This window comes from Myzus persicae, unplaced genomic scaffold, assembly GCF_001856785.1.
Source record: "Myzus persicae strain clone G006 unplaced genomic scaffold, MPER_G0061.0, whole genome shotgun sequence".
Taxonomy (NCBI): domain Eukaryota; kingdom Metazoa; phylum Arthropoda; class Insecta; order Hemiptera; family Aphididae; genus Myzus; species Myzus persicae.
This window is the reverse complement of record NW_019101056.1, coordinates 1-13,299: the sequence shown is the minus strand read 5'-3', so window position 1 is coordinate 13,299 and position 13,299 is coordinate 1. Positions and strand designations below refer to the sequence as shown.

At 27.0% G+C, this 13,299-nt stretch overlaps 2 protein-coding genes and 1 long non-coding RNA gene across 3 annotated transcripts; 2 read left to right on the top strand and 1 right to left on the bottom strand.

Moving 5' to 3' along the window:
* Positions 1–1,658: 1,658 nt before the first annotated feature.
* Positions 1,659–2,735, top strand: LOC111027536 (the record flags this gene model as incomplete). The annotated part of the gene is made up of 3 exons (XM_022305934.1): positions 1,659–1,811; positions 2,004–2,177; positions 2,514–2,735. Coding segments are annotated over 3 exons (549 nt in total), but the record flags the coding sequence as incomplete, so codon positions are not given.
* A 37-nt stretch (positions 2,736–2,772) lies between these two features.
* On the bottom strand, positions 2,773–4,010 carry LOC111027539. Its single transcript, XR_002603795.1, has 3 exons — positions 3,670–4,010; positions 3,408–3,503; positions 2,773–2,923 (listed from the first exon to the last, which is right to left on the bottom strand). It is a non-coding gene; the product is annotated as an uncharacterized LOC111027539 (long non-coding RNA).
* A 488-nt stretch (positions 4,011–4,498) lies between these two features.
* On the top strand, positions 4,499–12,998 carry LOC111027538 (DNA polymerase zeta catalytic subunit). Its single transcript, XM_022305936.1, has 26 exons — positions 4,499–4,997; positions 5,141–5,333; positions 5,393–5,486; positions 5,610–5,752; positions 6,046–6,122; positions 6,192–6,370; positions 6,662–6,761; positions 7,051–7,207; positions 7,299–7,415; positions 7,477–8,122; positions 8,202–8,342; positions 8,409–8,544; positions 8,618–8,769; positions 8,882–9,070; positions 9,128–9,246; positions 9,954–10,095; positions 10,261–10,391; positions 10,486–10,599; positions 10,697–10,868; positions 10,953–11,096; positions 11,157–11,405; positions 11,485–11,598; positions 11,687–11,877; positions 11,965–12,192; positions 12,258–12,489; positions 12,561–12,998. The coding sequence occupies exons 1-26, from the start codon at positions 4,841–4,843 to the stop codon at positions 12,702–12,704; spliced, it is 4,461 nt and encodes a 1,486-aa protein (XP_022161628.1). The 5' UTR covers positions 4,499–4,840; the 3' UTR covers positions 12,705–12,998.
* Positions 12,999–13,299: the final 301 nt, after the last annotated feature.

Genomic DNA, 13,299 nt, shown 5'->3' with positions numbered 1-13,299 from the left:
TCTCACATCTCGTTAACATAACTTCGGGCTGAAAAATCCAGTGGTATGAATTCGGTCGTGGACGGATGAGTGATGACAGCTAGTGGTTGGTGCTTGTTCTCCACCATTCGGGAGTTGTTGAACTTCTTGAACATGAGGTTGGGGGCGACGATGTGCAACACATGTTTCAGGTCGTAGTGGTGCTGAAGTTTTATTTAATGACCAAACCCGTATTATCCTCATGTAATCACTCCTGTCAGATTGTCTTCCGTCGTCGTTGTTCATCTCTCTTGCCATCAAACAAGGGGCCCTCTGCAAGCCTAGGAACATTTTGAAATCCAAAATACACACTCATATGCCAAGCAAAACTAAATAAATCAATTATGATATAATTAAATTTAACTCAATGATTTTACTATGATCAGTTAAAGAAAATATTATAAACATAATATTTATAATTAAATATTGAACGATGTACAATCTTATAGAATTTATACATGTCTACGTTGTATATTATTTTATTATACTTTGTCCAGTTGTCCTAAAATATATTGTGAACCGACGTAGGCGATCTTAAGCAGTAGGGTGCTTTGTTTTGTATAGCTCCGAAGGTCGGGTTCCCGGAATGCTATTATAGACCCAAGAAAATCGTGACGTACCGATTGGCCGACAAATCAATTCGCCGACACACTATATTATGATGAATTACTTGAATAACTGAATAACTTTATTATGTTTTAGTAACTTTTTACAAGTCAACTATTAATACTATAAATTAACATTATAAGCTTCTGTTTTCTAAATGAAAATGAAACATTATATTATATTATATTATTACCTTTATTTCAATTGTAATATATTATCGTTATTTTACGAGATTTCGTAAAAAATTAAATTTCATACGCTTATAAATTTTTTTCTATATTGACGCTGGAATTTTTTGTTACAGTTACTTGAAGGAAAACTTATGGATAACCTTGTATTAGATTTTTGAACCGTAAGTATAAATCACAAACATTTTATGAATTTTCAACTTCAAAAATCATTGCAAATTTTAGCGGTTTTGATATATTTCATAAATATTTGAACTTTAAATGCTTATAAACAAAAAATGTGACTAACGATTTTCGATTTTTTTTTTACTACGATGAATTCAACTTTTTTTTCGATAGCCAAATTTTTTTTATCGGTATTTTAAGAAAATAAATTTAAAAAATCAAAAATTTCAACTGTCTATAATTAGCTTAAAAACATTCTAAATATTTTGAAAATTTAATCATAAATAGATAACGCTAATAAAAACATTTGGTGAAAATTTCAAGTATTTTCAATGATTCGTTTTTGAGTTACAGCAAAATCAAAAAATCGCTCAGAAGTTATAATTAACTAACTAACCTTACCTAAGTATAGTGCTTATCAAAGTACATAACTGAATAATTTATTATTATTCCACACGATATACCCTTTTAATAACTAAAATGTTCAATAATTTATGAATACGAATTGTCAAATAAAAATTAATAAATAATAGTTAATATTTGTTTATTCCTACACGTAAACTGCAGTATTAAATTCTCAGTCCTAAATGTCCAATCAAAGAAAATGGTCGAAAATATAAATAATTAGAAAATGCCTAAAAATGCCTGAAGTTGTATGCTCTTATTAATTTTTGTTTTCAGATGCACCCTTCAAATAAACCAATAAAATGGGAGTACTATTCTAATATTTTCAAGATTGAAGCTAATTCAATTCTTAAAGTATGCCCAAAGCTTACTAAGAATCATTTTGAGCTTAATAATCTTTCAAAAATGAAAGTGAAATATGAAGTTCAGGTAAAGATGTATAGTTAATTTGTAATAATAACATTAATTAGTAATTATAATATTACATAGTATCTATTCTGATGTTATATCTATTAAAAACTATAATAATAAATTTAAATACCTACCTACCTAAAATATTTATACCCACCTTAGATTATTAATGAATTCAAAGTAATCTTTACAAATAATTATCCTTTATAGTTATTTAGTATGTCAGTAGCAAATGCTATGGAATTTTATAAGAAAAAAAAAATTGAAGGTTTTAAGGACTGTGAAGATACTATTAAATTTACAGTTATGGTCAATGATATGTTTGATGCTGTCAATAGAAAATTCCCCGCTGAAGGGATTAGAAAAAATAGCAGAGACTTAGAGGTTTTTTATATGTTGTGTGTTTGTGTTGTGACTAGTGGCTTATGTGTTATATGTTTGTGTATAGTTAGGCACCTTATAGGTACCTACTTAAGTATTACTTAATTGTTATGTTGTATTATGTTGCTTCAACAGTGGCTTTACTAAAGTATGGTATTAGTAAGGGGTATAAAATGGTATTGGTATTAATTTGTATGATGTTTAGGGTCAACACTTGATAATTGCTCGGGTCTCAAATTTATAGTTGCGCTATAGCTATACTTTTTTAAAATTAAATGTTATAATTACCAAATTATATTCAAAATTATTGTATATAATGTTTCATTTTTTTATTACGAGTTGTTGAAAGAAGCATTTGTTTGGATAAACAGCTGGGAATCAAATTTAAATAATAATTATATTGAGAAAAATGATTTTTTGACTTCAAATACTGCCGAGGGTTTAAAAAACACTTTAAAATCTACACTTGATGCAGTCCATTATCTACGGTATGAAAAAGATTTCGCATATGTACTGACATCTAAATTTAACCAAGATTGTATGGAAGTAAATATTAATTAAATTAAATAATATAAAGTATATACTTACATCATCTTGATTCTAGATAATGATTTCATCAAAACTAATATTTATTTTACAGACATTTTTTGGAATTATACGGCAAGTGGCTGGTCCAAACGACCATCCTTCTTGTCCTTCTTTCCTCCAACTTTATAGAATGCTTTCAGTATTCTCAGTAATTAAACCTCCTAAAAGCGGGAATTGCATGATATTTGAAGGTAAATTTTATTGAAATTCAAAGTAAAAACTAAATAATTGAACTAATATAGTATCTAATATAATATGTACTTATTATATAAATGTATTTAGAAAATGCTCCTATTATAAAAATAGCGGATTTACAACAGCTAACATTTCAATAAGAGAAGAAAAAATCGAAAAACTAAAAGAAAAATTGAATACTATATTTTCAGATGAAGGATGTTGGGATGTCGATGAAATTTTTCAACCTAACCTCACGACAATTCACCAGATGTATTAGACACTGATTCTTGAGAAGTATTGAATTAATTTGCAAATCATTATTTTCATTTAACACACTATAGCTGTGCTCATTTTTAATATTAGTGACCAATGGACTAAAGTTAAATAAGAAGGTTTATGAAAAAATTAGGTGATTATACAATTATTTTGTTGTCATGATTATTAGTTGCTTTTATAATTAGTACATACTTCAGGTGAGTTAGAAGTTGAGGTATTACTTTTTTGTGATATGTTGGTTGCATTTAAATCATCTTCGAAGAGTTCTACTTGAGGTTGTGCTTGTACCTGTAAAACGATCAACATCAAACATGAGTTCAGTTTAAGACATTATTACTAATTTACATTTTTTTTATGATTTTATTATTATTTTATATCAATATTATAATGTAATTAATAATTTAATATGTTAAGTTACTTCTCAAATAATAATTTTAGTGTTATGGATAATTACATTAGATGCTGCTAACAAAAAACTTAATCCAATAGGAATCGCATCTTTAACAAGCCTGGGCTTTTTCAAACATATCTGAAAATATGAATTTGTAAAAGTATGGGTATCCTTCACGAAGCTAGGTATATAATAAAAATATAATTAAATAATATTATTTTATTTACTGTATACTTACTAAATCCTGTACCAGATTCCCAAGTATCAACTACATCCTCTTTCTTAAAATGGTAACGACATACTTTAGAGTTAGTTTGAAAACTAACATCTAATATTTTTTCCCACTCATCCCTTAAAGGAGAAGTTTTAGGAACTCCAAACAGACTAATTTTTAAATCGACATTTTAAAAGGACACAAAGGTTTACAACACGCCATTTTTATTTTATGAAAAATTAACAAAATTATTGTTGATTTTTAAACTATATACAGTAAAATATCAAGAAATAATTTATTAAGACTATCTTAAATTGTAATATTCAGTTTTAGGCGGGTAAAAGTAATCTGCATATTCTTTATTTTCTCCGCTAAAAGCGCTGTAGTCTTAAAAACAGCTGATTGCAAGATTTATTTTGATGGTCGTTCGATAAGCTATTTTACCGTAGTCGATGGGCAACCATACAAGATTTTCAAGAAAGAATTTGGAGTGTATCGGTACGTATCGGGTCAATTTTTAGCGTTCAAGATGTTACACGTGCAATATACAAGCGATACCTACCGTTCCGTATCGGACTCGGACTCCGATACGAGGTGGTACGTAACTATTTCGTATCGATACGTATCGAATTTTTCTTCTTGAAAATCTTGATACTATCTTAAATCGTGGTACCTGTAGAGAACCTAGCCGTCTAATCTATACATCGTGATAATGACATAATAATAATATTCTGTGATAAGCATCCAGGAGCGCGATAATAAATTATTATATCATGGTATTCTTCAATCTCCCTCCAGTTCATGGACTTTCAAAAATAATCGTCTAGCTGATGGTACTATGTACTTCAGCAGATGAGTGCTCTTCAGCAATCCCCATAGGCATTCATTGTTCTATTATTCATCAATGCTGATATGATGATTAGTATATCTAGTATTTACTTTGTACTTTTGTGGAAATTAAAGGATCTTTGTTCCATTAGAATATAACATAATAAAAAATACTGAAATATCTATTCAACAATGGAGAACACTAACGTTGTTCAAAACGTGAGTTTGGTCACGATTGACCATTACATGAGTAATCCCGCCGAAGGTTTCGATTCTATGTACTCTGAATTTTGGGGAACGCAGATACTTAAGGTTCCTGTTCTCAGAGTGTTTGGATGTACTCCAAGCGGTAACTATACGGATTATGTATTTATATGTTTAAAAAATTAAACCTATTTGCCAATAGTTTATTTGGTTTATCCTTTATATATTAATATTTTAGAGTGCTGGACAAATTCTAAAAAGATTCATTACTTATTGTTCAATGTTTAGGTGAAAAGTGCTGTCTACACATCCATGGAGTCTTTCCTTATATATTTATTCCATTAGAAGAATCATACGAAACCAGAAATCAAGAGATCTTATACAATTTGGGAAGTAGTCTTGATAAAGCGTTGTGCCTGGCAATTGGATCCACAAATTCAAAATCTAAGCATATTCATAATATTATTACAGTATGTGGAAAGTAAGTTCAATAATTCCTGTATAAGCCCACTAATATATTTCAAAAATTAATATTTATAGATCGTTTTATGGCTACCATAGTGAGAATACTAAATTTTTAAAAATTCTTTTCTACAACCCATATTCGGCTAAAATTGCTGTTGATTTATTACAAGTAAATATAAAGTAATATATTTGTATAATTTGAGCACCTATCACTTATACATTATATTCTATACTTAGCAGTAAACAAAATACTTTTTTCTAGATATTGTGATATTAAGATTTTTATTTTTAGAATGGAGCCGTGTGTAACACAATATTTCAGCCACACGAAGCACATATACCGTATCATTTACAATTTATGATAGATTATAATCTTCATGGAATGAATTATATAAAACTATCTGCTGTCAAGTATAGGAATTCTGTTGAACAAGGGTAAGTTAGGGAAAAAATATTTGTTGGTCAATTATTTTTTCTATAGTTCTTACCAATAGATTTAGTATTGATTTTTAATATCAATATTCAATAGTATACATTTTTTTTTCAATCTAGAGATAATAGTTAATTTAAATTTCTAGGTTTCAATTGGAAACATTTTAAATTCAAATAAAGTACTTCTTAGCTGTTTGTACCAATTCAAACACTAACTAGTTGGCTTTTGTTGAATGGAGGTTTTGCTTAATTTTTTTTTTTTATTCTTTTATTTATTTAATCATTTATATTTGTAGGCTTTCAAAAACTAGTCGATGTACTAATGAAATGGATGTGCAAGCTATCCACATCTTAAATCCTATATTGATAAATGGTATAAACATTTTTTCCTGCCAAAACTTAATAAACATAATTATTTATATTTTTGGTTCAATATTTATAGGGGAATTGGAAAATTCTGGTTTAGTCAATATTCGGGAACAAATAAATAAATTATCTACAGACTTGAACATAACAAGGAAAGGACTTGAAGTATTCAGTGGAGAAAGGAAATTAACTGTTCCATCGAGTACCGAAATTAAGTTTGGAATTGAACTAAAAAAGAAAATGAAAGAAATAAAAGTAATTGTTCAATGTTTTAAAATTTAGATCATAATCTATTCATTTTAATTATTTTTTAAAATGGTTTTATTTGCTTGGAAAATATCCAATCCATCTCAGTTTAATATAAATTCTAATTAATTTAAAAATAATACATAGGTAATTTTATAGCAGCATAAATTGGAGTTTATAAAAAATTATATTCACCTTGGCATGTCTATTAAAATTTTAAAATTGTTCATAGTAGTTGCTGTATAAAATATGCATTTTTATACTTAAGTATGAATTATTTAAAACATTTGTGTTTTACAGAAAAAAAATGTAACGAAAAAAACATTGACAGAGCTAGATATATCTGTGAATGAAGAGTTAGTAATTAATTTATCACAAGTTTTCCAGTCTCAAACCTCTTGTAAGTTATAAATTATATCTATTTTAAACCTATAAATGTATTAATATATTCTATATTATGTGTAGTATTATTGAGTATACCCAACTTCCCCGCAAAACACCATATTTGATAAAAAATACATAATTTATTGTGGTTTTAAGTATTCATTTCATAAATGCTTATCAATAACATCAAGCATTTTGTGTTAGAAATTCAGAAGTTATCAATTATTTGCATGTTTTCCTATTTTATTTTATTTTTCTATCAATGATGAATTAACTGAATTTCAAAATATACTTATATCCTATAGGGGATAGTCAAAGCATTGATTTAATGAATTTATTAATGAAGGAAACCATTTCTTCTAATAATGAAGATAGTATTCTCTGTCACGACATTTCTAATGAAGATGGAAACGATTCTGAAAATGAAGAATTGTCTGCATCTATGATGGAGTTAAATGAAAAGTATTTTACATTAATTCAACTACTACTTAACAATATTATTACTCGTATATTAGTTCTCATTCATTATTAATTACCATTTTCTATGTTATAGTTTATCTCAAAATTCAGAAAATACTAATATTTCAAATCAAACTCAGATAAAGGATTTATCAATTAAGTCCAATTTTGATGTGGATAATATCAGTTTACATTCATCCGATAATGATCAGTTAATATCAGTTTATAATATTGTTAAATTATAATTATATAGACTATTGTAAATTTTTCAGAACATTTATAGTAAATAATTATGACGAAGAAACAAACAGTAATCAAACAAGTGATATGTTTCGTAGTTCAAATAGTTCTGTCGAAATGTGTGAAAATAACACAATAAATTATGAATCTTTCACTGATGTTGATAATAATACTAGTATTTCAAGTACATTGTGGACATTAAGTTTTAAACCTCCTTCATATGATGACTCTTTGAATTTCATTGATACATTTAAAAACACTCGATACAATAAACAATTTCATTTTCAACATAATAATGTCATCGAAAATATTAGAAAGGATCAACTGTCATTAAGTTTTCCTGTTAGTAACGATATACATTTTTTTGCTTCTGAGAGCATTATAATTTTAGAACCATTAAAGCAACCACCATCATATTTAATGGCTTTAAAATGGTTAGAAACGCGTTATCCAAGATATAAACGTAAAAAAAAAAATGAAGAAAGTATTAAACTTAAAGGTCTTATAACTCCAGATTCGCTTTCAAAATCAATATTGTTGAAAAACATCAATCGTGTAACACCAAATTCTAGTCAAAACAAATTCTATACCTCTTCACCTTATACACCAATGCAAGTAGTGAATAAATGCTCAAAATCAAAAAGAAAACTTAGCACTCTTTTTCTGGATTCATTAAATGTGAGAAAATACACAATACTATTGTCCAAATAAAGTTATTCAAAACACATTAATACATAAAAAAAATATTCTGTTTTAGGCAGATACAAGTAATGATTCCAGAACAGAATTTTTTAATTCACTTAGAACTACCAACAGTTCAGATAGTAATATTTTAGATGGTATACATATTGGTGAAAGTTCCCATAACTTTTGTATTGATTCAGATGGTGCAAAAAATGTATTTTATTTTAATTGTTATTAATTCATGGAATTACGACTAAAAATATGACTAATTTTTATCTAGAGCGACAATCTTACTATTATAACAATGGAATTACACACACAAACTAGAATTAATTTGAATCCAGATCCAGAATATGATTGTATACAAGGCATTTTTTATACTGTTTTGAATATGTCAGAAAATTTGTTAAGAACTGGTAAATATATGAATTTAAGATTTGATTTATTTTAATTATTTTTCAATGTATTATTTACATTTAAATTTATCAGGTTCTATTTTGGTGAATCAAATAAATAACAATTTTAATGGTTTTTCAAATTTTAAACCAGAGATTATTGTTTGTAATGATGAAATTGAGTTAGTAAATACATTTTTTCAGTTGGTAATCAATTGGGATCCTGAAGTTATTTGTGGCTATGAAGTGAGAATAATTAAGAATATAAGAATATACAAACATTTTTTGAATTTTGTTTTATGTAGCTTGAATGAATACTGATTTATCAATAACATTATTGTTTTGTCACTAATGTTAGATGGAAATGCATTCTTGGGGTTATTTGAGAGATAGATGTCGTCATTTAGGACGTAATATGATTAAAGAATTATCTAGACTAATTACGGAAAATGAACAAACCTCCGAGTATAATGAAGAAATTACAAATTCTGAATTAAAAATCAAAGGACGAATTGTTCTTGATGTTTGGAGATTACTGCGACATGAAGTTAAACAAATTTGCTTAAGTTGTTGAAACCTATTTTAAGTAACTTTTTTGTTTTAGTTGGCAGTTCAAAGTTATAAATTTGAAAATATGGTATACCTTATACTACATCAAAGAGTACCTAATTATTCTTATCAAACACTCTCTTTTTGGTGGGATCACAATACTCTTTTATACAGGTAATAGATGTATACTTCTTGGAAGTTGAACTAACTTAGCCAATATTATACAATAAATTGAAGTTTTTTTATGTTTAAAATATCTATGTATAAGAACTTAATATTTCAAATAGACATAGGAAACTAAACAAACCATAAGTAAAAACATTTTAGAAAAGAATGGCATTACATGATACTTAATTACTGAAAGTTAAATAAAACAAAATTTAAAATAAATTAAATATTTCCTAAATATTTACCAATTACTTACTTGTTAAAAAAACATGTAAAGATATCAGATATTACGACTAGGTAAAACTATGTAATTACAATAAAATCCATTCCTCACTTATAACTTATGTTTATATAAATTATAAACATTAGTTACCTATATTGAATATGTTTAATATCAAATAAGTAATAAAATACTTTATTACTACAATAATGAGGTAAAAATGTGTCATAAAAGTGATTTGTTCCATAAGCTAAATTGAAAATAGAACATTTGAATGGTTAAATTACTTTGATTCCTTTTCTTACATGTTTTTAAGCATAATACCAATGACTTATGAATTGATATTGCACTGGTTGAGGGATTCTGACAGAATATTAGAAATCTTGGCTTCCGGTTCTCAACAGTTATTATGTATTTTTGTGTTGTACTTTATACCAATAAAACAAACTTATTACAAGTTATTATGTGATTTACTTTTATGTATTATACTTAGATGGTTGACTATAGATTATTATATGTTCAAAGTTGAGAGCACAATAAATATTTTGCAACAACTAGATATAATTGGTCGAACAAGTGAACTTGCAAAATTATTTGGCATACAATTTTACGAAGTACTGTCTAGAGGTTCACAAGTAAGTTATTGTTCTTGAAATAACTCATGGCTTTTCTGAATATGTTGATATTTTTCAAAAAAGTTTCTCTTGGAAGATATTTGATGACATTATTTTTTCAATTGATTATAATAATATTATAACTTCAAATTATAAATATTTTTTATTAATTAGTGCTCTTTATAGTTTAGGGTAGAATCAATGATGTTACGTTTAGCCAAAAATAAGAACTATGTTGCGGTTTCACCAAGTATAAAACAAAAAGCTGAAATGAATGCACCACAAAGTGTACCGTTAATAATGGAACCGGAATCAAAGTATAAACAATTACATTCCTTACAATAATTTTTTTTTTTTACCTTTATGTTATATATTTTATATTAATATATGTATATTTTTTTAACTATCAAGATTTTATACAGATCCCGTCATTGTACTAGATTTTCAAAGCTTATACCCTTCTATCATTATAGCTTATAACTACTGTTTTTCAACATGCTTAGGCAATATTGACCTTCTTGGAAAGTAAGTAAAAGATTTAATAATAAATTAAAATATATTAATACTTCCCATATTTGTGAATTGTTTTTAAATTATGTTAACTATCATTCTATATAAATAGAACAGAAGTATTTAAATTTGGCTGTACTAAGTTAAACGTACCTTTTCAAACCTTACTCAAGTTAACTGATGATATAACAATTTCTCCGTCTGGAGTTGCATTTGTTAAGAAAAACATCCGTAAAGGAATTCTACCATCCATGTTACAAGAAATATTAGACACCAGAATAATGGTAAACAATGATGATAAAATATGTTTGCTATAATATTTGTTTATTTACTTACTTACACTAAACAATTAAAAAAAATTTATTTAGGTAAAAAATTTGATGAAAGAACAAAAAAATAATAAACATCTATATAAGGTACTAAATGCCCAACAACTTGGCTTAAAATTAATTGCCAATGTCACATATGGATATACTTCAGCTAATTTTTCTGGAAGAATGCCATGTATTGAGGTACTAATAGAAATAAAATGTTTTATTTTTTTAGTTCTAAAAATTATTTTGGATGTTTAGGTTGGTGATAGTGTCGTAAGCAAAGGACGTGAGACTTTAGAAAGAGCAATAACTTTAATTCAATCAACAAAAAGATGGAATGCAAAAGTTATCTATGGCGACACTGATTCTATATTTGTATTACTACAAGGTCGGTCTAAAGAAGCCGCATTTAAAATTGGTAATGAAATGGCTGACATTGTTACTAAAGATAATCCTATACCCATAAAGTTGAAATTTGAAAAAGTATACCTTCCCTGTATTTTGCAAGTAAGTTTTCTTATCTTTTCCAGTACTAATAAATAAACAAATATTTTTTTTGTTAATTATTTAATGCTACAAAATGTAGACAAAAAAAAGATATTGTGGATTTATGTATGAAAATATTGAACAAAAAAAACCCAAGTATGAAGCTAAAGGCATTGAAACTGTACGCCGTGATGGGTGTCCTGCCGTGTCAAAGGTTATTATTTTATTGTATTATAAAATAACTAGAATATCATCATAGCTTTAAACCTTATTCATTTATTTTCATCTCATTATTGTTTTAGATTTTAGAAAAAAGTCTATGTATTTTATTTGAAACAAAAGATGTTGCTGCAGTAAAATGTTATATTGATAAACAGTTCAAAAAGATTTTCAAAGGCAATGTAAACATCCAAGATTTTCTTTTTGCTAGAGAATATAGAGGACGCAATGGTTATAGGCCAGGTGCATGTGTACCTGCTTTTGAATTGGCTAAGTACATTTAAAAAAAAAATTTTTATAATTCATTAATGTATTATTACTGTAAAATATTTTGAAATATGAACTACTGATTTCATCTTAGACAATGGACTGCAGTAGACAGACGTGCTGAACCATTAAAAAAAGAACGAGTTCCATACCTTATTGTAGCCGGACCAAAAGGTTTACCATTAATAAAGCTTGTGCGGTCACCAAGACATTTTATTTCAGACAAATCTGCTCGGATAAATGCAGAATACTATATCACAAGAGCAATAATACCGCCACTTCAAAGATGTTTTTCTTTGCTCAATGTAGACATAAATAAATGGTAATTATTACAGTACACAAATCATTGATTGATGAAAAACTGTTTTGCTTATATATTTATTTCAGGTATTCAGAATTACCTCGTAAATATAATTTTCACTTTCCGGATATTACTACTACAACAACAAATCGGAAACAAACACTATCTCAATATTTTTTTTCACAAAATTGTATTTTATGTAATAAATTATCACAGCATGGTTTTTGCGAACAATGTCAACAAAATCCTCAGTATTTAATTGTACAGCTTAACCATTTATTATCAAAATGGACTAAAAAACAAGATGATTTACAAATGGTACAAATCAAATAATTTAATATTAAAAAAATATATATTCAAATAATACATAATATTATATGTTTAAACAGATCTGTCGATCGTGCTGTGGGAGGAATTTTGAATTGAAGTGCAACTCTTTAAACTGTCAGATATATTATGGCGTTCAGCAAGCAGCAAAAGATATGCAACAGTATTCTTACATTAATAACATAAGGCAAAATTTGAGTTTATAATATTTTTTTAAAATTTTTATTTAATACCTTCCTATTTTCATATATTTATAATTGATACATCAAAAAAATACATTGTGTGCTTACATAATGATACATATATGTTTAGTTATGACTTTGAGTGGTGTGTCCAACACACATTTTTTGGATTGGCTTGATGTTCGGCAGTTTAGGATCTTCTCTACTAAATCTGCCAATAGTGAATTGTTTAATAATTGTTATTACTTAATATTTATTACCTACAACATACTTGAAATGTTCATCGATCGTTGATTATAATATTGTGTAGACTGTGGATTATAATAGGTATGTACTATGTATCATATTTATATAATATATATAATATTTAAATGTATATCTATTATACTGACAGATTTTTAAGCATGCTCAACCTGTTGTTATGTTTAACTTATGTGTTATGCATATATTCAAATTCAGATGTCATATTACTCATTCTTTTCACAAAAACCCATTTAAAATAAGCCTCTATGATTACTATAAACATCATACCTTACACTGATCTTAAAAAATCCAAATTAAGTCTTTGGGCAGGCTGGCCTTTCAAGCATTGGCGTACAGAGCTATTTTCAATGGGGGG

Coding starts and splice junctions, on each gene's coding strand:
- LOC111027538 (XM_022305936.1), top strand. CDS start 4,841: ATGGAGAACACTAACGTTGTTCAAAACGTGAGTTTGGTCACGATTGAC. Junction 8,770..8,881: donor AAGTTATTTGTGGCTATGAA/GTGAGAATAATT, acceptor CACTAATGTTAG/ATGGAAATGCATTCTTGGGG. Junction 11,406..11,484: donor ACCTTCCCTGTATTTTGCAA/GTAAGTTTTCTT, acceptor TACAAAATGTAG/ACAAAAAAAAGATATTGTGG.